The sequence below is a fragment of the Pseudochaenichthys georgianus genome, chromosome 1, assembly GCF_902827115.2.
Source record: "Pseudochaenichthys georgianus chromosome 1, fPseGeo1.2, whole genome shotgun sequence".
Taxonomy (NCBI): Eukaryota; Metazoa; Chordata; class Actinopteri; order Perciformes; family Channichthyidae; genus Pseudochaenichthys; species Pseudochaenichthys georgianus.
This window is the reverse complement of record NC_047503.1, coordinates 44470087-44494849: the sequence shown is the minus strand read 5'-3', so window position 1 is coordinate 44494849 and position 24763 is coordinate 44470087. Positions and strand designations below refer to the sequence as shown.

Here is a 24763-nt window from a genome sequence, read left to right as displayed (position 1 = left end):
TTGAGTAAATCTATTTAAGTGTCAAATATTTTAATTTTTGTCTGGATTATACATTTAGATAATAAGTGATTACATGCTGAGTTTTGTATCCTCTAATTAATTCCTATAGTTGAAACTGTATCACGCAATTAATAAAAACGGATCTGGCCTCGATTAGCTTGGTCTGTTGTAGCAGAGATAGCATTCAGGATGAAACATGTTAGCAAGTGCCTGAAGTAACTCAGCTCTGTCTTGTTTTTGTTTCCTTATATCTTCGTGAATTCACCACATCAGTGATCGGTAGGTGTGTTTCCTGTGTTGAGCTGCTGCTGTCTGTGCTGCGTGTGCCTAATAACTCTCTGTATGGATCAATGTTAGCTTAGTTAGCTTAGCAGAGTCTGGGTTGAAAACAAGCATGGTTTTGCTTCAGCGGCTGTTTTCAGTCTCTCGTGCAGAAGCTGATGATATACATCATGTACAGAACCATTCAAATGTTTATAATCTCCTCCCTCAAAAGCTTGATTGGCCACAGTCATATATCTATAGAGGACTATACTGGTGCAATGATTTAAGGTCTTATACATTGATGTTATTTCATATGAAGGGTTTGGTTTGAACCAAAATATGTGCAGATTTAAAAAGGAACAGGTTCCTTTTCTCTTTGATTAGTGCACAATATCAATCAATCAATCAATTAATCAATCAATCAATGTTTGTATTTATATAGCCCAATATCACAAATGTTACATTTGTCTCAGTGGACTTCACAGTTTGTGCAGAATATCAGTATGACAATACGACACCCTCTGTCCTTAGAACCTCTGTCCTCAGACCCTCTGTCCTTAGACCCTCACATCGTACAAGGAAAAACTTCCGGAGAAAACCCCCAGTTTAAAGGGAACATGGGAGAAACCTCAGGGAGAGCAACAGAGGAGGGATCCCTCTCCCAGGACGGACAGACGTGCAATAGATGCCGTGTGTAAATCGAAGAGATAATACATTTACAACATAGGTAGTCCAAATGTTTGGAAATTCATGTGTCTGTAATAAGAAGATGAATCCACGAGGATGTCCACAATCCTGTGGGAGCCATCAGGGAAGTAGTATGATGAGTCAGGCAGGGCCGCAGACAGAGACAGGTTCAGCCACGACTCGAAGTCCAGGACTCAGATCAGGACTCAGGATAGAGCATCCAGGGCACACGACCACAGCAACAGGGTTAGCCTCGACTCAGGATCCGTAGATAGACACCAAAAAGAAATTTGGGGGAAGCTGGGTTATTCGGAACATGAGTACACAGGTACAGACAGACAGAAGGAAGAAGCAAGGTTTCTCTCTAGTCACTAACTGTCATGTGATCCAGCCCTGATCATCCTGTGTGTCCTAACCATCGTCTCTTCCCCTCCTGCAGACTGGAGTCATGCTGCCTCTGAAGGAGAAAGATAAACCCTTGGTCCAGAAGCTTCTGTCGGCCGGCTGCTGCGCTCGCTGCGTCCTCAGGTTCTGCTGCGTGAGCGTCCAGGCCGCCTACAGGAAGCCCCACCAGGTAACACTCACCTGCTATACTTAATCATAAGCCTTTGAAAAGTCCTGGGGCACCCTCATATGAATCAGAATCAGGCTTATCACCAGGTAGGTTGACACGTACGAGGAATTTGACTTGGTGTCGTGGTGCATAGATCAAAGTGAAACAAAAGTTAAAAACACAGATAGAAAACTATGTTAAGAATCAGTCCAAGCACCCTCTCTTGCTAGTACCTGGCTGATCCATCCTGCATCGTGTCATTTATCGCCAGGAAACACTCAAAGAACTTCAAGCGTTCATCGGCAACACAGAGAACGGCAAATCCCAAGATTCAGTAGCAGCAGATTCCACAGAAGAAAACAACAAATCCCATGATGCAACAGTACCAGAACCCGCTGATGACCCGCCGAGCAAAAGAGCGAAACTGGAGCTCAGCGGGACTGAAGCTCCGTCAGAGGGAGACGCTGCGGAGGAGAAACTGACGGAGGAGCCGAGTGTGTGTGTGGTGTGTTTGGGCATCCTACAGGAACTCTGTGGCACGACTCAGGCCGTGAAGGTGTGTGTGCAGTTACACACACACACACACACACACACACACACACACACACACACACACACACACACACACACACACACACACACACACACACACATTGTCAGTTTGTGTCTTGCGTCAGATGATCTTGATGTTTTGTGTTCACAGATAGCGGAGAAGGTGAAGGCAGAAAAGTACGAGTTTGAAACTCTGGTTCTGTCTGTGTCTCTGCCCGCTCAGCTGTGTGTCCGCGAGGTCAGTGTGTGTGTGTGTGTGTGTGTGTGTGTGTGTGTGTGTGGTGTGTGTGATGTCATGTAACCATTGTTGGAAGAAGTACTCCCTACTTTGATTAGGTTGAAGAAGATATATTATGCTCATTTTTAGGGTCATATTTGTATTTATTGTCTCTACTCTGACATGTTTCAATGCTTTAATGGGGAGAGAAACTCCCTCTGGAGGTAACACGGGGATTTGAGCCTTTCCAGACCATTTACATGCACACACTATAACACACATGAGGAAAGGGAAAAGCACAATCAGGCCTCTTTAAAGTATAAATACCACAGTCTGAAGATATTGCATTACAATTAAAATCATGGTACATGAGTAAAAGTGAATAATTATTATCTTAAACATGTACTTAAAGTATCAAAAGTAAAATAAGTTATGTTGAACAGCTCTTTCCAAAGAACATTATTTAATTTAGTTTTATCACTAACATGTTAAAGGAGGGGTAGGTAAGTTTGAGAAACCGTCTCGAGATCGCTAGAATGTGAAAATACACAACCGGAGAAAATCTGCCCCTTCCTCACAGAGCCCCTCCTCCAACACACACGAACGCGCACATGACCAATGAGGGCACGAGATAAGTTTGTGCCCCGATGGAAGGCTGACAGGCAGGGAGGCCAACCAATCCGTTTAGCCGGGCTGTACTTTTTACAGTATTACGGCTTCTACAGATGAACATTTTTTATGGATGTTTTTGTCAAAGCACTTCAGATATTCATTGCTATCGGGATGTTAAGAGCATTCGATGGAATATAACAAAAAGTGTATCTCGAGCCGGTTTCTGAAACGTACCTACCCCACCTTTAAGTAACGGCCCGTCCACACAGCGGCGTGCGTTGACGCTTCCCCATTCACTTTGAATGGGGTGACGTCACTTTTATCCGAAATGCATCGTGGGAAGCGACGTGGAGCGTTGCTGGCGTGGCTCGCTGCAAAAGTTGAGCAATGTTCAACTTTTGGCGCCTCGGCGAGGCGTCAGCCAATCGAATCATATGCCAGTACAAGCTCTAGCCAATCAAACCGCTGCTTGTGTGTCAGGGGCGGGAGATTCATGTGATTGGTTGTTGGTCGAGTTTCAGACACGCCCGCCGGCAAGCGTCAGCGCACGCCGCTGTGTGGACGGGCCGTAAGGGATGATGTGCAGCGAGGCGGTCATTATGGGGAAAGACACCCGATCAGGATCCCGACGCGAAGCCACATTCTCAACAAAGTAACGACATGACTCCCAATATGAATTGAAATGCTTTTTATAGATTTAGAAAATGTTTTTATTGATTTAAAAAATAGTAGGCTATTATTTATTTAAAATGACATGCATCCGCCATGAAAAATAGTCCGTTTGAACTACGTAGCGACGGTAGGAACTGCTTCGATAGCGTTTTTGAAGAGCTTTTTTATTACAGATTTGAAAACATCGTTGCTTGCTTTACAAGTAGCACAATTCATTTTGTCAGACCTTGGGAAGTATCTAGATATCCCTGCCCTAATCCAAAAGTAATTGGCAACTGAATATGTGTGGCCGTTTGATGTCTATGTCCGGACCGCTGCGTAAAAAGGAGGGTTTCTGCCCCGTTACTTCTCCGTTGTTTTCTTGTCCCAGTTTCAGCCAAACTGTATACAGTTCAATCGACCGGACTTCTTTCTGCAGATGTGAGCGTCCTTAACAACGGTCAATAAGTCCTTGACAGCGGTCTGTCTGTTCTGGATTAACAACGTGTCACATGTTCTGAATTGACCAATCAGAATCGAGTATTCAAGCTCAAGAGCTGGAGGTTAACACTTCCAAAACTTTCGAGGAGAATATGTTACAATATGTTCAGTTTGCCTCTTGATGGGTGCTTCTATTCTAAGACCAATGCATCAGCTTAATGAAAAGTAATCTAACGTTTATGTTGTCTTTACTCCTGCAGCACTCCTGTTGGCTGCATGTGAAGAAGGAGTTGAGGTGAGCGGATGTTTCTCCTATCTTCTCCGCTTTAAACCTCCCATCAGTCCAGTGTCACGGTGTCTTTTAACCTCTTGTTGTCTCTCAGGGAGAAGAGCATGGCGGTGGATAAGGACGACGTGGTGCAGGTGAAGGAGGCCTTCAAGTGGGTCCTGCAGGGTCTGGTCGCCAAGGAGATAGGCGGCGTCGCTGTGGTTGCCAGGGTACGTCAGAAACACTCAGTCGGGTTTATTTATATATTTTATATATTTTATTTTATTTTATTATTTTTTTCACACGGTAACAAGTAAAAATTAAGTTGAAAATGTAGTTATTATAGATATGTACTTAAATGTATTTTTAAACATTTTAGCATTAAAAATACAATGTATACAATAGATTGAATTATTGTTTTCTCCCTATAAAGCATTCAAATAATACAAGTGTATATATTTAAAACAACAGTCTGTTTTTATCTGTTTTTCTTTAGAGTTTGTTCGAGATCTCTGTGGGGTTCACCCACAAGGAGACGGACGCTGACTGCCACTTCCTGTGAGTCCTCCTCCCTCTGAAGATCTCCCTACTATACATCCTCTTTTATTCATTATGTTAGAAAACTCTCCCTGGTCCCCGGCTTGAGCTTCAAAACAGGATCCATGTGTTTGGGATCCTCTCCAGATGGAAGTAGTCCTCACACACAGAGCATCAGCTAGTTCCTGAGCAGTGTCCTTCACATGCTGATATCCAAGAGAGGGAGTCACACAGTCACAAGATGGAGGGATAGAAATCAGTAGTCAATGTTTACTTCAGATCAGCTCCACGTCAGAAATGAGCATGCTTGTCATATGTGTCTCTCCAAAGAGGCTGAATCATCATGTTCATCACATAGCTATCATCTGCCTCAAACAGTCCTGATGCTCTTCTGGGTCATCACACATCCTGTCATGAACACAGCTGCAGCTGGGATACCTTTGTTATCATGTTACTCTCATGCTGGAGGAGGACATTCAGTATTTCCCAACACATCACCAGGAGTTCACAGGTGACCTCTGATCTTTAACACTTGATAGACGTGTGTTTAAACGATGCTCCACTTCCTGTTTCCTCGCAGAGCAACAACGTGTGCCGACTGCTTCAGACCCACCAAGAACAAACAGGTGAGCGAGCAACAGAGACGTGCTTTAATGAATAGATGTTTTTTGTACAATATGTTTATTGGTATTTTCTCTTTGAACAACAACCAAAACCATGTACATCACAGACACATACACACATACACACACCCTCAACTTGTATTAGAAGCATAGGCCTACAAATAAAATAAATAAAACAAAATCCTTTCACAGTTTCCTTTCAGAGGCAGTCCCTCACAATGTGCGTCTCCGGCTCCCAGAGCAAAGACCTTCCGAGTGCCCTTAGCGATGTGTGTCTCTCTAGACCAACACTACCACAAGGTTCCTCTTTAATGAAGGGCTAGAGCAGGGCTGCCCAATACGTCCATCGCAAAGGTAGTGTGGGTCGATCGCATGGTCAACCGCTGATGACCTAGCTAGCCTTCCAGTTTATACAATTCTACTAAAGAAAGGATATGAAATTGACGTAATGACCAAACAGGAGTTGTATCGTGCCATACGGGTTCATGCAGTTCTGCAAGGTACATTTGGGGCGATGTTGGCGCAGTGGGTTAGAGCGTTGATCATCAGATCAAGGGGCGTTGGTGAACTCCAGTTCGACACCGCTGCGTCAGGCCGTTGTGTCCTTGGGCAAGACACTGAATGTGCTCCTGTGGGTAGTGTCCACAGCAACGACTCTGACATGTCTAATATGTGTGATTGTAAAGCGCTTTGAGCACCTGCAAAAGTGCTCTAATAAAAAATGTGATTTATTATTATTATTACACCAACATCAGGTATACTCAGTATATATATAAATAAATATATGTTTAGCATTTTTAATGTAGGTAGACAGACCCTCCCTACACGCAGACCATGCAGGCTGCGTGGGACCTCACGAGCCACCCACCTCGTCGACGCTCGCGGCACAGAGGGCCTCATGACTTTGCGTGGGGCCACAGTTGGGCCCTTTGTGGGTAGATCATTTTGACATTTTAAAAGTAGCTCCCAGGCTGAGAAGGTGTGGGCGCCCCTGGGCTAGAGGTTCTATCACCTTCCTTGCTTTCTATCCAAGCCACTTGGATGCCTTTTACAGACACTTCTAACGCGTTTCCTTCCATAAGATTAGTTTAACTCACGTTTGGACGATTTGCTTAGCCTCCAGTGGTGTGAGATAATGTGTTTTGCGTTTACTCTAAATAAAATAATACACTTTTACACATAAAAACAAAGAAAACGGGTCTTTACAGTCGTCGAGACAAATCAAACAAAAGAGGCAAAACTCTAATAAAATAGTCAACAATTTAGGTGCTCTTTCTCTCTCTCTCTTTCTCTCTCTCTTTCTCTCTCTCTCTAGGCTTCTGTAACTTTACGGTTAAAAACTGCGTCAACAGCGTCTTTCCGACAGGTTGCCCATCTTACCGTCTGTCTGTGAAGGAGGTGTGGTGGGAATTGTAGTCCTTTACACCTAATTGACTACAGACGTCCTAATTAGGCGGCCCTTTTTATAAACAAAATACTGGCTCTAACGGGTTCCGTGAGGTGCAGTTAAAGATATTATAACACTGATTAAAACACGTGTGTTTCTTCCTGCAGTCGGTGTTCACCAGGATGGCGGTGGTCAAAGCTCTGGAAAAGATTTCTGACACCAAATTTCTAACGTAAGTTTCCCCTTTTAGATCTTACAGTTCTTAATTTCATTCATAAAGTGCTGTTTGAAATAATTAATGTTTTTATTTGCCAGACATTTCGCTTGTCCACCAGCGAAGCCGACCAGCAGCTGCAGCTCACAGGACGTCCAGTGCCTCCACCAGTGTGTGTTTGTAGCAGGTATACACACACACACACACACACACACACACACACACACACACACACACACACACACACACACACACACACACACACACACACACAGGGAGTGATATTAATGACATTTAAAAACTAAAACATATTTACATTATTTTTCAACTACTTCACATTTACTTATTCTTTATTTATTAGATGTAGTCATGCCGATAAAGCTCCTTTATTATATAAACAAACAGAGTCTTTGTCCCCACCCAACACACATGAGCAGCAAAACCATCTAAGTTTAGAATGAAAACTGGGTCTTCTTACTGTTCCTGTTGTTCAGGGAGGTTCAATAAGTTCCGTTTTTTTTCCTTCCTGCCGTTGTTCCAGAGGCCTGTGCTACGAAGCAGGATGTTCTCTTAGCGGCTAACTTCAGGGAAAACTCTGGGTTTCCGGTCCTACGACGCTGGTTCTCTTTTTAGCGGGCTAGATCTCCATGGTAACTTATGCTGAGCGGCTAACCTGGAGCAGGTTAGGTTGCAGGCTAAGAGCTCAACTCAGTGAAAGCACCGCCTGCTGACCAATCAGAGCTCAGTGTGCGGAGTTTAAAGCGATCAAGTCATATTACAGGAGAAAGGAAATACAGACGACCGGCGAAAATCACCGACTGTGTGAACGTGAACATGAATAGAATATCACCTCCATCTTCAGAGCAATCTGACTATTATAACATTAGCGTTAAGAAAGCTTACTTAAATATCTGCCACAACATAAGTACACTGAGTGCAGACGTCGATGTGTCCCATTATCATTCATATCACTTCATAATGTATCATCTCCTTATCTGAGTCAGCTGAGCCGTATCTGGCCGTGCAACACTACAGTGTCACAGACTGTATGCAGAAGTATTATTTTAAGCAACACATTAAGTTGACGAAACACTCGAGACAAATGTAATTGAAGTCAGATCGTGTTTTAGACGGGGCAGTGACATCATAAACCTGTTAATGTACGCATTCAAACACGTGTTCTGTTGCCAGCTGTATTCACCTTGCAGGTGCAGCTCTGTGGCTTTGATCCTGATCAAGTGTTTAAGTCATGGATGTTTAAAGTTTAACTTCTTCATATGTCTGATATTATAGTTCACTTTTCATTCAGGAAGTATGACGCTGCGCTGTCAGTACGCTTCTCCATGTCTGTGATTGGTCGAATGCTCCAGGTACCACCCCTTTCATGTGAACGCGCACCTAACTAGATAGGACACGGCTGGCTTGAGCGATCCACTTGATAACTCGTGTCTTAGGACCGTTTAGCGAGAGCGCGTATGTTTTGGATTAGGCCAACCGGCCAACTCAAACATATCCAGGTTAGGTTGAACCAGCTTCGTAGTATAGGCCCCTGATGTTGTTCCTGTTGTTGTTCCTGATGTTCTTTCTGTTGTTCAGGGAGGTACAATAAGTACAGCCGCAGCCTGCCTCAGACTCCCTGGGTGATCGACGGCGAGCGGAGGATGGAGTCGTCGGTGGAGGAGCTGATCGCCGAGTCCGTCCTCTCCTCCTTCAGATCGGAAGGCGAGTGTCTGCGGCTCGGCGTGTCTGGAGGACAGGGTTTCATATGGAAGTGATAATGTCCCTTATTTATTCTCTCACAGGATTTAATTTCTCCTCGTCTGGCAGAGAGGATGTGGACGTCCGGACTCTGGGAACCGGTGAGACTCGCGTTTCATTTGACTTTTATCACTTTATAACCAATGATGGACAATATATAAAGAGAGATGGAGAAGATATTATTGATTTAAGAACAAAAACAGCGTCTAAAAACACTGAATTATAAGTCCTGAATTAAAAAGTACGTATTAGCAGAATGGCTTATTTCCTCCTGCATACAAATGAAGTGTTTTTACATTTTCCTCTGAATTGTCAGGTCGTCCGTTTGCGATGGAGCTGCTGAATCCTCACAGATGCAATTTGAGCCGAGCGGAGATGAAGCTGCTGCAGGAGGTCATCTTCATCTTCATCACCTCACAAACTACAAATCAAATCAAGTTTTATTTATATAGCACATTTCTAAACGATTTTTGGTGGAGCCAAAGTGCTGTACATAAAATAAAAATAGCCTACAGTAGAGACACTTTACAGCAGATACAACAGCAGTGTGTACAGAATATCAGTGTGAGAAAAACCACACCCTCTGTCCTTAGTCCCTCTGTCCTTAGACCCTCTGTCCTCAGACCCTCTGTCCTCAGGCCCTCTGTCCTTAGACCCTCTATCCTTAGTCCCTCTGTCCTTAGACCCTCTGTCCTTAGACCCTCTGTCCTCAGACCCTCTGTCCTCAGACCCTCTATCCTTAGACCCTCTGTCCTTAGACCCTCTGTCCTTAGACCCTCTGTCCTCAGACCCTCTGTCCTCAGACCCTCTGTCCTTAGACTTTCTGTCCTCAGACCCTCTGTCCTTAGACCCTCTGTCCTTAGACCCTCTGTCCTTAGACCCTCTGTCCTCAGACCCTCTGTCCTTAGACCCTCTGTCCTCAGACCCTCTGTCCTCAGACCCTCTGTCCTCAGACCCTCTGTCCTCAGACCCTCTGTCCTTAGACCCTCTGTCCTTAGACCCTCTGTCCTCAGACCCTCTGTCCTCAGACCCTCTGTCCTCAGACCCTCTGTCCTTAGACCCTCTGTCCTCAGACCCTCTGTCCTCAGACCCTCTGTCCTTAGACCCTCTGTCTTCAGACCCTCTGTCCTCAGACCCTCTGTCCTTAGACCCTCTGTCCTCAGACCCTCTGTCCTTAGACCCTCACATCGTACAAGGAAAAACTTCCGGAGAAAACCCACAGTTTAAAGGGAACATGGGAGAAACCTCAGGGAGAGCAGCAGAGGAGGGATCCCTCTCCAGGACGGACAGACGTGCAATAGATGCCGTGTGTAAATCAGAGATAATACATGTTACAGCATAGAGACCGAATGTTAGGAAATGCTCGTGTCTGTAATGAGAAGATGAATCCACGAGGATGTCAGCTACAATCCTGATGAAACACTTCCCTGATATCTCCTCTCTGAAGCTCATTGGGAGGAGGTAACACTTTGTTTCCGAGCTTAATATCTGAACATCTTCAGCCAGAATTTGATTACTTTTGATTTACTTGAAGTCGTTAAGATGTGAAGAAGGTGGATGGATGTTGAGACATGTCCCTATGGACCAAAGGCTTTAAACTAGTGCTGCGTTTATGTCTTCAAATGTTGTAATGTTTCTTTAGACGATCAACAATTCTTCAGACAAAATCAAAGTGAGAGACCTGCAGATTGTGTCCAGGTGAGAAAATATGAAACTGTAAAATCACACCTTTTATTATCGTCTTGTTCATAACAATAATACATCATCTACAAATACATGTGATGTCATCGCTCCCTCCTAACCTTTTGTGACAAGTCCATGCATCCAATGTTTGTCTTTGTAGAATAACAAAAAGAATAAGTAAAAGGATCCTCAGCACAGATAACGACTTTTAGACCCTCCAGAAAAACGCGATTCTGCGATCGCAGAATTTACCGCATAATCAGCAAAATGGCGCAGATTTTTAAAAGGCCGCATAATCCCCGCGTTTTTCTGGAGGGTCGAGACTTTTAAAACCATTAATATCCACCTCGCAGTGCTTTGGATTCTGTTGCTTCCACCTTACCCTTACTTTTTAAGACTTAAAAAAACACTAAACATCCCAAACTTAAGTAAATTTTCCATTTTCAGTTTAACAATAACTGAAAAGCAGGTGACTTCCAGCTCCTGAGAATATTTAACCTTACTTTCATTTTCCTTCCCGTGTCCGCTGCACCCGCGTGGTTAAATATTTAGCTGCAGTTAAAGAATGATTATAACATTGAATGTAAAGCACAGAGGCTGACGGCGGCGTTTCCCTCAGGGAGGCCATGGGGAAGATGAAGGAGGGCGAGGAGGACAAAACCAAGTCGTACACGGCGCTCATCTGGACCCTGAAACCCATTCAGAGTGAAGACATCGCCTTCATCAACGACATCAAGGTCTCACACACACACACACACACACGTTATTCATTTTATTTTATACATTCCCATTCTTTTATTTGTTCCCCTTTTTATATTTCCCTACTTTTATTATATATGTTTTACAGATTTGTTCTTTTTTTATGGCAGTCCTCTCCAAGTGCTACATTTATATTTTGTAAATTAGAATTGGTGTGATGATCAGTTGTACGTCAAGTTTAGAAACTGAATTTTACTCCACATTTGAAACGTGGTGTTAAATGTTTTTAAATTGAGTTTGAAACTGGACTTTAGAAGGTTGCAAATCTCCAATAGAGGTACTGAGCGACCACCAATTTAAATCAGAGGTAATAATAACAATAATACATGTAACGTCCGGCCGTGGCTCAGTCGGTAGGGTACGGTCGCCGGTTCAAGACCCCGAACAGACTTAAATATGGAGTGTGGACTGCTACTTGGAGAGGTCCCAGTTCACCACCTGGGCCCTGCCGTGGTGCCTTTGAGCAAGGCACCGGACATCCCCCTTCCATTGCTGTACAATAGCTGCCCACTGCTCCTAGTACTCTCCTGGTAGGATGGGTTAAAAGCAGAGAACACATTTCACTGTGTGCTGTGTGACCATTAAAGAGGGTTTCATCCCTCCATATTCTATTCTATCTATTCTATTTATAGTTTCATTTAATTTCAAACCTTTATTTATACAGATCAATCCCATTGAGATCATTGATCTCTTTTTCAAGGGAGACCTGCTCAAGTAGTTCCACATGAAACATAAAAACTAGAGCCGGGACTCGATTAAAAAAAATGAATCTAATTAATTAGAGGCTTTGTAATTAATCGAAATTAATCGCATTTTTAATCAAATATACATATCTGACCTGAGAACAGTGAGAAGCAGTTTCCACATGGATGTTACTCCAAGTGGTCTACAGTCGAGTGCAGTCCAGTGAGCCAGGGAGTTGGTTATCTTCTCAGACGTGGACTTACTTATCCTGGCCCTGAAACCAGTCATCTGGTTGAGTGTGGGTTGGGTCAGGGTGTGGTTCCTTGCACTCGGAGTCGGGCTAACGTCCACGCTAGCTGCTACATGCTAGCTGCTACATGCTAGCTGCTACATGCTAGCTGCTACATGCTTTGCATTTAGGTGATACTTTAGGCTTGATGTGCTGCGGTGATATGCCCATCCTTTTTTGCATAATTTGCACACAGCCGTGCTCTTGTCGACGCTTCCACCCGTCCGTTTTTTAAAACAAAATGTCCCATCCACGGGGCCGACCAAAGCGGTCTCATCAGCTTGTTCGTTCATGTTTGACTATTGTTCACCGTGGTTTGTTGTTGTTCGAAGTCCCATGCTGAAGTCATGAACGTTAGTTGGTGCTCCAGTATAATCGGTACGCCGGAAACACATCCAGTGAGAAACGTTCCGCTGTGCAAAAATAAGTGCGATTAAAGTGCGTTAATTTTTTTGTAATTAATTAATCTTAATTAACGTGTTAAAGTCCCGGCCCTAATAAAAACATAAACGGAACAACAAAAGGACATCATACAGCATCATTTACATAACTATCCACATGAGCAGGTACCAATAGCTTCCGATTGACTAGCATCCAACCGAGCTTTAAAAACATTTAGTGGCACCAGATTGTTAAGTTTCCATTTAATTTGCAGACTGTTCCAAGACAGAGGAGCCGCGCATCTAAAAGCTGTCTTCCCTAAGACAGTCCTAGCAGTTGGCACATTTAATAAAACCACAGCATTCGATCTCAGGCAGTAGCCACTTACAATTCTCCGTGAGATCAGGGAGCAGATATAAGATGGAAGTTTCCCTCGCATGGCTTTGTATATAAAAAAGTACCAGTGACTGAGCCTCCGTACAGTTAGTGAAAGCAAACCAGCCCTTGCATACAGGGTACAGTGATGGGTTAATGCTTTACAGTTAGTCACAAATCTCAGTGCACTGTGATACGCAGCATCTAACTTGACCAGGCAATTGGCAGGTGCATTCATATAGACCAGATCCCCATAGTCCAGCACAGGTCAAAGGTCACAGAGCCTTTTCCTGGCCTCAAGCGAGAAACAGGACTTGTTTCTGAAAAAGAACCCGAGCCTAACCCTCAGTTTTTTTAGCAGGTTATTGACATGAAGTTTAAAAGAGAGACAATCATCAAGCCAGATACCAAGGTATTTGTAACAGGCAACAACTTCAAGTTTTGTTCCTTGCGTAGTTACAATATCTAAAACAGGCTCTGGTGTCTTTTTAGCTTTTGAAAAGAGCATTACCTTGGTTTGATCCACATTTAAAAGAAGCTTAAGTTCAGCAAGCTGAGTCTGAATAATGTTAAAAACAGCCTGTAATTTAACACCAGCCTCCTTAATGGAGGGACCTGCACAATACATCACAGTATCATCCGCATAAAAATGTAAAGTAGCTTCATCCACATTTTCACCTACGCTGTTAATATATATGGAGAATAAAAGTGGTCCTAAAACAGAACCTTGTGGTACACCATTAGAAATGTTTAACCACTCAGAGGACAGTCCATCAAAGTGAACACATTGGGACCTTTCAGAGAGGTAGTTCACAAACCACCCACTGCAAGGCTGGATAGGCCTATACTGAGTAGCCTCTGCTTTAAGATGAGATGATCAACGGTGTCAAACGCTTTGGAAAGGTCAATAAACAGAGCTGCACAACTCTGCTTATTATCTAAAATAGTCGTAATGTCATTCACCACTTTCATTGTGGCAGTGATGGTGCTGTGTTTCTTTCTGAATCCTGACTGATGATTAGACAGGATGTCATTTGTACATAAAAACTCCTTTACCTGTTCACTCACTAGGCGTTCAAGAACCTTAGCCAGAACTGACAATTTAGAGATTGGCCTATAGTTATTTAAAAAGGTGGCCTCCACTCCTTTTAGCAAAGGCAGGACATAAGCTGACTTCCATACTTTTGGAATTGTATTCGTGCTGAGGGAGAGGTTAAAAAGAGAAGTAAGAGGTGGAGCAATAAAGTCTGCAGCTATCTTTAAAAAGAAAGGTTCTACGTTGTCCGGGCCAGCCGGTTTCCTAGGATCTAACTTGGTTAAAGCTTCACGAACAACATCAACAGTGAAAGGGGTAAAACATAAATATAGTGCTTATCATGGTACTCAAAGACACTTTATATGCTAAAATTCATAAAAACAACATAAGAAACTTAAAACAAAAACACAGAATAATTACAGATTAAAAACGGTTCTGAAATGGTCAGACCTGGAAGAGGACGGAGTGAGTTCCAGAGCTGCTGCAGGAATAAACTGACTGTATGAATGTTGAAACATACAATTATCTGACGTTGTTGTCGTCGTTGTTCCCTCCAGGATCTGACTCTGGATCAGAAGACTCCTCTGAGGGTTTTGCACCGGCGGGCGCTGGCAGTCCGCCCTCGAGTCGTTCACAGCATGAAGACTCGCTTCCTGGACTCGCATCACTTCTACCTGGAGATGAGGACGCAGGCCGGCACGTATCCTCACCCCGTGTTCCTCCACTCAAAGGATCAGGACAATACGAGGATGTTCCGTTGTTTCCTTCTGTACATGATTATGGTCGTATACTTCTGCACATATTCCCTAAATTCTGGAGATTACAGATCATTAAACCTCCTTTAGGGAAAGTACTTTTTTAATCAACGTTTTCTGATTGTTTGTTGACGAAATGCTCCTGAACGTCCGCTCAGTTACATCAAAGAGTTCGTCCACGGAGACTTCGGCCGCACCAAACCGAACCTCTGTGAGCTGCTGAAAACAGACACGGACATCCTGGAGCTCGACGTGGAGGTGAGGGAAACTAATTCAAAGATTACATTCTAGATTAAAAGGTTTTAACATCATGCGCACATAAGTTACGGTGAAGAAACGGCAATGAAATCGTTTGACCCGAGCTCCTCCAACAATGAAACGCAATGAGATTATTCAGAAAGGTAAAATCATATGTCCCGTACTTTTCGGACTATAAGCCGCGACCTTTTTCCCCATTTTTTGTGTACAGCTAACGGCCACTAGGGATCCTCCTAAATCTATGGATCTTACAGGTCAAATTAACCACCTTAACTCTACGGGCTCTAGGACCGGTCCGCGCCCGCCACCTCTAAGCGGCGGCTCCAGCAGGAAAAGCTGGAGGCCGGAAAAGAGTGAGACAGGTCGCGCGCCAAAGTAAAAGTGGAACCGAGAGACAGAACAAGAGCAAGACAGACGGACAATTTAGCTGCTGCGGCTCATATGACGGTGCGCTTTATAGTCCGAAAAGTACGGTAAATGCAATTGAAAGAACAGCAGTGGAGTGTCTCTTTATATATTTAGAGCTATTTCTCTGAATGAATCTTTATCTGTGATCTTATTCAACTTTTCAGAATTAAAATGTCTGAAAAGTCTAAAAGTACCTTTTATCCACTTTTCTGTAAATCTTATTAGATTTTGGATTATTTTAACTAAATATTTTCACCCCATGAAGAATTGTAGTCATCATGCGTTTAGATCTTAAGTGGCGGCTGAAATGCATTAGAAAAACACAGGTTTTTAAAGTGAAACTGCCTTTATTATTGTTCTACCGGTTTGATTACAAGATCCATTTGTTCTTGAGACCTTAATTGAATATGTTAGTGGAAGCTCGTTAAGATCAGACGCGGCGGCAGACATACGTCTCTGGGCGAGCATTTGATTTACCAGGGCGGGCCACCCCGAAACTTACATTTCAACGGGGGGGGGGGGGGGGGGGCGGGCTGTTAGACGCTCGAGATTTGTCAACGGGGGGGGGGGGGGGGGAGGCGCTCGTGAATTGTTGTTACGGAAAGAGAGGGGTTTTCGGTGGCCATAAGGCTGTTGACGGTCTTATTATAGGCTACATCCATTGGTTGGTTTTGTGGCACATTTGTAACGCTGTGCCAACTTGGGCAAGCACGCAGGGTGGAGCGATGGAGAGAAAGGGAGAGAGAGATTGAGCGAGGCCGAGAGCGTGTGCAGCGATCTGCTTGCGCACAGAGCAGTTTGTGAGAGAGCCGGCTTGAGAGTCAATTTCTCTTCAAAATATAACTGCCAGCCTCCTCGTCCCTGGCTGGCTGGCAGCTCGTTGGTAACGTACCTGATGTCTTCTGATGTGCCTGCATCTGGCGCCGAGTTGCCATACTCCTTTCATGAACCACTTCCTGGTATCCATTGTTGCAGATACATATAAATGATAATGGCCAAACTAACCTAGCAAGAGTAAACTGCCGCATCTCACTCAAAAGCCCACACGACTCAGCCCAGCGGAAAACCTGTCTCCTGTCTCGAGCCTTTCATTCAGAATTTCATAGCAAAATAAAAAAATGATATTAAACCAATCTTTCAACATAATTTAAAACAAAAATAAATATTAGGACAAAGCCCTACAAATAACAACAATAAACATAATAATAAAACAATTAAAATGTTGTATTCAGCCCTGATTCAAACAGCGGGCCCAAATCCTGGCCGGGCCCGCCCCATGACGCCGGGTCCGGTTAAGATGAACCTGAAACTGCTTCGTTACGTTTTTACTGTTTTTATTTAGTTCGTTTTGGAGAGGAAAAGACCTCTGTGGATAATACGGCGCTCCTGAACACTGAAGTGATACGAGAAGATGAAAATCATACACAACAAAAACGACCTTTGTTAATGTTATGATTCAGAAACCCTGGTGGCATAAAATATGATATCATGCATTTAAACGACCATCAATTTATGAGCCTTTATTTAGCCAAATGTACTCTGTGTGTGTGTGTGTGTGTGTGTGTGTGTGTGTGTGTGTGTGTGTGTGTGTGTGTGTGTGTGTGTGTGTGTGTGTGTGTGTGTGTGTGTGTGTGTGTGTGTGTGTGTGTGTGTGTGTGTGTGTTCCTCAGTCTGTGGATGTGGACTGGCCTCCGTCTATCCCAGAGTGATAGTCCTGCCTCTGAGCTGTGGGAACGGACCAATTCTGTGGGGAACCGTTGTCCCTGAACGCACCACGGAACATCCCCAGAGAGCGAGACTGAACACCTGTTTGAGAGGTGAAGAGGAAGCAGCTGCATTTTCATCAGAACTCCAGGGTCTGCTTCTTTATCACAGAAAACGTTCAATCACACTTTCTAGTTTATCAGCTGGTTGTCGTTTGAAAATGTACAACGCCAGCACGCTGAAAGTAACAGAGTTCTTTATTTGATTCCTTTTTATTTGTACTTTATTCGATAGCCATCATGTGAGTTTAAAGCACATTGAACACAGGTGTGGACAGGTTTTATTACCACCTGGTGCAGGGTTATTTCACGCAGCCCTAGTTTCTCTGTTGTGATTGTAAAGCCTTGATAGCAAACCTGCATTAAATGCCAGATTTTATTTTGATCCCATGGTGTCGTCTCCAGTTTTATTTTCTGTACTCTTGAGTTTAATCTGAGATTTTATAACGACTGCATCACAGAGGAAACATCTCTCGAGAAACTGAGGGGGGAAATCAAACCATGATTGTTGCGCAACAGCACGTCGTATCATTAAAGGTGGGGTAGGTAAGTTTGAGAAACCGGCTCGAGATACACTTTTTGTTATATTCCATGGAATGCTCTTAACATCCCGATATCAATGAATATCTAAAGTGCTTTGACAATAAATCCATTAAAAACGTCATCTGTGGAAGAAGCCGTGGCGCTGTGAAAAGCAACATTCTTGATATTTCCACAAAATATTTCTAAAACCTTCAAAATAAGGGGGTGTAATGATCCATGAATCTAGGTAGATAAATAGTTTTTAATGATGAACAAGCCTATTTCATCAATGCAGTTAGACGAGGTGTAAAATGGGTCATTTCAGCCCGCAGACTTCAGGTGTATATCAGTATGTAGTGTCTCTACTTTAAAGAGTCCTCTCCTGCTGATGTTCAGGTGTATATCAGTATGTAGTGTCTCTACTTTAAAGAGTCCTCTCCTGCTGATGTTCAGGTGTATATCAGTATGTAGTGTCTCTACTTTAAAGAGTCCTCTCCTGCTGATGTTCAGGTGTATATCAGTATGTAGTGTCTCTACTTTAAAGAGTCCTCTCCTGCTGATGTTCAGGTGTATATCAGTATGTAGTGTCTCTACTTTAAAGAGTCCTCTCCTGCTGATGTGCAGGTGTATATCAGTATGTAGTGTCTCTACTTTAAAGAGTCCTCTCCTGCTGATGTTCAGGTGTATATCAGTACAGTATGTAGTGTCTCTACTTTAAAGAGTCCTCTCCGGCTGATGTTCAGGTGTATATCAGTATGTAGTGTCTCTACTTTAAAGAGTCCTCTCCTGCTGATGTTCAGGTGTATATCAGTATGTAGTGTCTCTACTTTAAAGAGTCCTCTCCTGCTGATGTTCAGGTGTATATCAGTATGTAGTGCCTCTACTTTAAAGAGTCCTCTCCTGCTGATGTTCAGGTGTATATCAGTATGTAGTGTCTCTACTTAAAGAGTCCTCTCCTGCTGATGTTCAGGTGTATATCAGTATGTAGTGTCTCTACTTTAAAGAGTCCTCTCCTGCTGATGTTCAGGTGTATATCAGTATGTAGTGTCTCTACTTTAAAAGAGTCCTCTCCTGCTGATGTGCAGGTGTATATCAGTATGTAGTGTCTCTACTTTAAAGAGTCCTCTTCTGTTGATGTTCAGGTGTATATCAGTATGTAGTGTCTCTACTTTAAAGAGTCCTCTCCTGTTGATGTTTCAGGTGTATATCAGTACAGTATGTAGTGTCTCTACTTTAAAGAGTCCTCTCCGGCTGATGTTCAGGTGTATATCAGTACAGTATGTAGTGTCTCTACTTTAAAGAGTCCTCTCCTGCTGATGTTCAGGTGTATATCAGTATGTAGTGTCTCTACTTTAAAGAGTCCTCTCCTGCTGATGTTCAGGTGTATATCAGTATGTAGTGTCTCTACTTTAAAGAGTCCTCTCCTGCTGATGTTCAGGTGTATATCAGTATGTAGTGTCTCTACTTTAAAGAGTCCTCTCCTGCTGATGTTCAGGTGTATATCAGTATGTAGTGTCTCTACTTTAAAGAGTCCTCTCCTGCTGATGTTCAGGTGTATATCAGTATGTAGTGTCTCTACTTTAAAGAGTCCTCTCTGCTGAGGTGTATATCAGTATGTAGTGTCTCTACTTTAAAGAGTCCTCTCCTGCTGATGTTCAGGTGTATATCAGTATGTAGTGTCTCTACTTTAAAGAGTCCTCTCCTGCTGATGTGCAGGTGTATATCAGTATGTAGTGTCTCTACTTTAAAGAGTCCTCTTCTGTTGATGTTCAGGTGTATATCAGTATGTAGTGTCTCTCCAGCCGGTGCTGAAACTGGAGGGAACACAAGGATGTGAGCCTTTGCAGACACACTACAGGAAAGGGAAAACCTCAAAGCATATAGGGCCTCTTTAATTAAACTATAATTTAACTTTTTTTTTTTATATGAAGGAAAGAAAAAGACAATTACACGGAATAAATCCAGCTGAAATAAAGAGTCACGACAGCAGAAACCCTGAAATGTATTTCTTTTTAATTTAATTCAAAATAAATACTACCACGGCAACGCAAGTCCACTACTGGGTTCTTGCCCTAATGTTTTGGTAAGAAAACAAACAAGCAAACGATCCAAAAAAAGAAAAGACTTCAGTTAATGCATCCATCATCATCCTTCAGCGACTTTCAAGAGGTGCCTTTTTTAACGACATACAAGGTAACACTGCCTAGAATGACAAACATAAATAAAACAAATACTATGGTACAAAAAGAGGGGCGGGGTTGGGGGGGGGGATGATGGGATTGGAACAACCTGATGAAACCAGCACTGCGGGGGGAAAAAATGTAATCCATGGTCCCACTTTTTTGTATTTTTTTTAGTTTTTAAAGAGGGTGCAGGGGACAGAGACGACAGTGCAGACTCCACAGTTACAGTCACGTCCTCTCACAGGAAGTCAACAGGCGGGAAACATCCCATAATGAGTATCACCGACCCACAAAAAAACAGCAGAAGGGTCCCGGTCTTCGACACTGTCTTTTCCTCCTCTTTTTCTCTTAAATGCAGTTTTTTGAGTTGTTTTTTTCGGTCACTATGCTCATCAGCAAGCTTGAAGTACAGTCACACAAAATGTTTTATGTCTGTCAAGATGCCACGATAGACCCAAGAAAGAAAAAAGGCATTGCATATTTACATCGAGGAGTTTTGGGGCGACTTTTTTCTGGCAGTCCTCACAGTCTTCACACAGGAGTGTCTCGCGGCTCAGTTTTTCTCGTGACATGATAAGTGATTTATTGATACCATTTTAGGTTTAAAACGTGTGTGTGTATAAATGCATCTCATACTGACAGGACAGAAGGCCTGCATCTGGAAGCCACGATTCTGTTAGTGTCCGTGTGATAAATTACATTTTCTTCACTCTGATCTATCGTCTAAAAACAGTCTCTTTGTTATCAGTGTGTGAGTATGGATGATGTGTGTGTTGCCAGGGTTCCTACACACTTCCAAGACGGATCCAAATTGTTCACACACACAATAAAAAAACAGTAGAACTTCCCTCGCTGTTCGATATGTTTCACAGTCATTTGTCTCATCACTTGTACACATGGACGTCAAGAAAACAATTATTTCCGATAACTTCAGCAATTACAAACAGCGTTTAAAGACCTGGAAATCCCCCAAATCCCCTCCTCTGAACGGACCTTTCTGAAAGTGTGCAGGAACCCTGAAGAGTGTGAGCAGCAGATTATATTGAGTGGACAGTATTCTCCAAAACAAATTCACTTTGACGTGTTTTTCTTTTCTTCCAAGGTGAATTATCAATACTCAACCGAAACGATGTACAGCATGTTTTGGTTCAGATCTAAAGGTGGGGTAGGTCCTTTTGGAGAAACCAGCTCGAGTGCGCTAGAATTTGAAAATACACAACCGGAAAAAATCTGCCACTTCCTCACAGAGCCCCTCCTCCAACTGACACGAACGCGCACATGACCAATGAGGGCACGAGATCAGTTTGAAGGCTGACAGGCAGGTAGGCCATCCAGTTACTTTAGCCGGGCCGGCTCAGATGATTGGTCGTGCTTTTTACAGCGCCACGGCTTCCACAGGTGACATTTTGTTATGGATTTGTTGTCAAAGCACTTCAGATATTCATTGCTATCGGGATGTTAAGAGCATTCCATGGAATATAACAAAAAGTGTATCTCGAGCCGGTTTCTCAAACTACCCCACCTTTAAGGCTGTGATTATTGACATTATGGGTTAATCGGCTAATTGTTGTCTGGATTGATCGTTTGCTTTCTAAAACGTCAGAAAATTGTGAAAACTGTCCATCCCAGTTTCTCAAAGTCCAAGACGATGTCTTTAAATGTCTTGTTTATTCAATCCGAAAGCCATAGATGTTCACTTTAATGTGATATAAAACAGAAGAGCGGGACATCTCCATCTCTGAGGCTGAAAACGGCTTTTTCTGCTCATTTGGCTGAAGAATAACCTCGTTTTAATTATCTTTCTTTTGAAAAACTAAAAGATGTTTCGCTACTCTTCAGCGAAGGGTCTTCTTGTCTTTCTCTCAGACCATTAAGAGATAAGATAAGAAGTACCTTTTATAATGTATGATATCCTTTATTGTTTTATGTTTCATGTGGACCCTATATGCTGCAGGTCTCCCTTGAAAAATAGATCTATGACCTCAATGGGACCGATGTGGTTAAATAAAGGTTTGAAATGGACCCTGTGGTGAAATGCAGGAGTTTAACAGCAACATGAGAGCAAACCACTAGAGGGCAGGACTCTCTCGTTGGAGCTAATAATGCCTGGATGTGTTTCCAAACTACCATCGGTTGTAGTTGACATGAAGCTGGACGAGCCGCTGCCGCTCTAACATTTAACTGAAGCAGATTAAAGTCTCAATGTAAAAGATTTCCGTTTAAATAAATGTGTGAAGTCGCTATCACCATAAGAGGTATTCAAATAGTGATTAAGCCGACTGATTAAAGTATTTTAGTATTTTTTACATTTGCAAGATAACAAACTTGGTGTCTGTGGCAACATTCCCCAAAGAGTACCATCTAATGCAAACCGAACATTTCCCAGTGCTGCAGCTTCCCAGTAAAAGCCTTTAGCTGGCAAAACAAGTTTTCTTTTGGAGTCGGAAACACAGGAAATGCTAATCGTCAGTGAGCCTGACACTGACCGATGTTTTAAATCACGCCATCTTGTTGCGTCCTCTTCTTCCACAATGCCATAATGGTTTTCTGAAGGAGGAGTTGGCACCACCTACTGCTGATCTCTACGAACCAAACTTCCCATAAGTCGCATAATGGTGGTGTCTGGGAACGGGCACATGTGACTCTAAATTCAGCTAAATGTACGAATGCATGGAAACCTGGCGCCTGTGGATCACCACGTTATCAGAGCGCGTCGTCTTGAAGCAACTTGCAAACTCCAGCTTCGTCTAAAACATGTTTTACACACACGCCGTAAGTTGCATCGAGTGATCCGATATGCCGTTCATTTCAGAAAACGCCAAGTTTGCTTTTGTTCGGAGTAAACTGCCAACTTCAGTCACAGCTGTTTCCTGTTTCCGAGTGTAAATATATATATGTGTGTGTGTGTGTGTGTGTGTGCTATGACAGCATAAAGTTGGCCCCCATGTCCCACATACATTACATACATACATTAAGCCACATTTCCCTGTGTAAACACCCATTCCACTAGTCCTACAGTTAAGATGAGGGAAACAAAGAGCGGAGGTGAAGAAGAGGAGGAGGAGGAGGAAGAAGCGGTGAGAAAGCAGAGAAGGCCTCGTTCCCCTGCCGGCTGTGGAAAGCTGGAGCGGTTAGCTGAGTTTGAACGCGGTTGTGCTCTGTGGCGCCTGAGTGACCTGTGCAGTTTCTGGCAGTTTAGTGTTTCCTGTTTTCAAAATAAAAGAACAAACTTGGAAGTAAAAGCGCAAAAAAATACGAAAGTAGTAACACTGCAACGATGAAAGGAATGACACAGACTCGTCCATCCTCGTCCTTTTGTTTTTAAGTTTATCTGCAGACAGTGATTTCATTGCCATGGGATTTGGGGGAATGTGCGCTGCCATGGCAAATGCATGAGAAAGAAACATTTTTTTTTGAGTGAACCACGAGCCATGCACTTATTCTCAACTAAGAATAACCCCCCCCCCCCCTCCCCTCTCACAACCCCCGAAACCCCGCCCGCCCTCTCCCCGAAAAACAAAACAAAACACCCTGTCGGTATGATACGAAACATCTGCACACGTAAGGCAACATTTTTGGTTTTTTGTTCCCTAAAACGGCTCTTCCAAACCAAGTGCAAAAAAGTCAAAAGAAGATTTTAAGAAAATAAGGGCAGAAACAACCAAAAGATGACCCGGGTCGACAACTTAATACTGACGGAGAGAAAAAATAAATAACAAAAACATTGCCTTCTGCAGTAAATAGCGCTGAAAATGTAGGAGACTTATTTTTTTTAGTGTGGGGAGACCGGCTGGAGTCTATCCCACTGTGCAAAAACCTCTTTTTAAAGTCCCTAAAAAGACTCCTCCCCGTCTGTGAGGAGGCAGAGCAGGAGAAAAAGAGGGGAGACTGGTATTTTTTTTTTCCTAAAATGGCTACGTGTTTTCCTCAAAAATGGCCACGGATGGGGAGGACGGCGGCTCACTCCCGCCCGCTGGCTGAGTACGAGAACTGTGGGAAGTGAGGCCTCCGCTCGTTGTCCGCCGCGTCCATCCCGTCCTCATCGTCTGCAGGAGAGACAGAGGGAGGAGAGTCAGAGGAGAACATAAAACACGTGTGTGTGGGCATCTTTAAACCAGAAGGTTGTTGGTTTGATGGACAACAGTGTGTGTGTGTGTGTGTGTGTGTGTGTGTGTGCTTCCCTAGAGCAAGGTGCACTGCGCTGTAAGGGGTCAGGCCTGATAATATATATACATAGATAAGTACAGTCCATCCATTTTACCATGTGTGTGTGTGTGTGTGTGTGTGTGTGTGTGTGTGTGTGTCATGTGATTAGGGCTGTGTTTTTGGCAATATCTTGATTGGATGGATCTCTATTGTCTGATGTTCACAAGTCAAGTGAGAAGTAGTAAATATAGATAAACATTAGCAAATAAGAATCACACAATGACATTATTAAAGTGAGTATAATATGTTTCTATTACAGCCCACATCTGTGATATCTGGTTCAGACGGACATGAACCCAAAACATGTGTATTCATGATTTAGGGGAGTTTAGTACTAGGAGCAGTGGGCAGCTATTGTACAGCGCCGGGAAGCAATGGGAGTGGGGGTAGTAGGGGGTTGTCCGGTGCCTTGCTCAAGGGCACCACGGCAGGGCCCAGGAGGTGAACTGGGACCTCTCCAAGTAGCAGTCCACGCTCCATATTTAGGTCTGTTCGGGGACTTGAACCGGCGACCCTACGGCTCACAGTCCAAGCCCCTACTGACTGAGCCACTGATTTATAATAATGATTACCAATATTTTGGATTGAAGTTGCTGATGGTAGTTGTTTCGGGAGACAGACAGACATCATTTGTGAAGCTTAAATACGCTTAGAATAAATCCTAGTCAAGGCAAAGGTCCGTCTTAACTGGTGTCCA

At 43.4% G+C, this 24763-nt stretch overlaps 3 protein-coding genes across 5 annotated transcripts in view; 2 read left to right on the top strand and 1 right to left on the bottom strand.

The window, feature by feature from the left end:
• LOC117450830 (protein SPMIP3-like) overlaps nucleotides 1-24763 on the top strand; it is a 349252-nt gene that overhangs the window by 270796 nt on the left and 53693 nt on the right. The gene's annotated exons all lie outside the window — the stretch shown is intronic.
• pus10 (pseudouridine synthase 10) lies at nucleotides 172-17540 on the top strand. Of its 2 annotated transcripts, none has more exons than XM_034088733.1 (18): nucleotides 172-279; nucleotides 1391-1525; nucleotides 1776-2060; nucleotides 2208-2294; nucleotides 4238-4272; nucleotides 4361-4475; nucleotides 4742-4803; nucleotides 5363-5408; nucleotides 6960-7024; nucleotides 7108-7193; nucleotides 8603-8728; nucleotides 8809-8865; nucleotides 9081-9157; nucleotides 10407-10462; nucleotides 11067-11184; nucleotides 14529-14671; nucleotides 14885-14984; nucleotides 17063-17540. In XM_034088733.1, exons 2-18 carry the CDS (start codon nucleotides 1400-1402, stop codon nucleotides 17099-17101), a joined length of 1623 nt encoding a protein of 540 aa, XP_033944624.1. In that variant the 5' UTR covers nucleotides 172-279; nucleotides 1391-1399; the 3' UTR covers nucleotides 17102-17540. The 2 variants fall into 2 exon arrangements, with proteins under 2 accessions (XP_033944624.1, XP_033944633.1); XM_034088742.1 differs by having other exon boundaries at nucleotides 172-283.
• Nucleotides 23367-24763, bottom strand: part of akt3b (v-akt murine thymoma viral oncogene homolog 3b) — a 29350-nt gene continuing 27953 nt past the window's right edge. For both annotated transcript variants that reach the window (XM_034088779.2, XM_034088788.1), the window contains exon 14: nucleotides 23367-23906. In XM_034088779.2, the coding sequence (XP_033944670.1) occupies nucleotides 23821-23906 (86 nt within the window). In that variant the 3' untranslated portion in view covers nucleotides 23367-23820. The remainder of the gene's footprint in view (nucleotides 23907-24763) is intronic.

What these genes read in the sequence shown, in the direction of transcription:
- pus10 (XM_034088733.1), top strand. Translation starts at nt 1,400, where the DNA reads ATGCTGCCTCTGAAGGAGAAAGATAAACCCTTGGTCCAGAAGCTTCTG. An exon ending in GCACGACTCAGGCCGTGAAG is followed by an intron (nt 2,061 to 2,207) that starts GTGTGTGTGCAG and finishes TTGTGTTCACAG; the next exon opens with ATAGCGGAGAAGGTGAAGGC. An exon ending in GACCTGCAGATTGTGTCCAG is followed by an intron (nt 10,463 to 11,066) that starts GTGAGAAAATAT and finishes CGTTTCCCTCAG; the next exon opens with GGAGGCCATGGGGAAGATGA.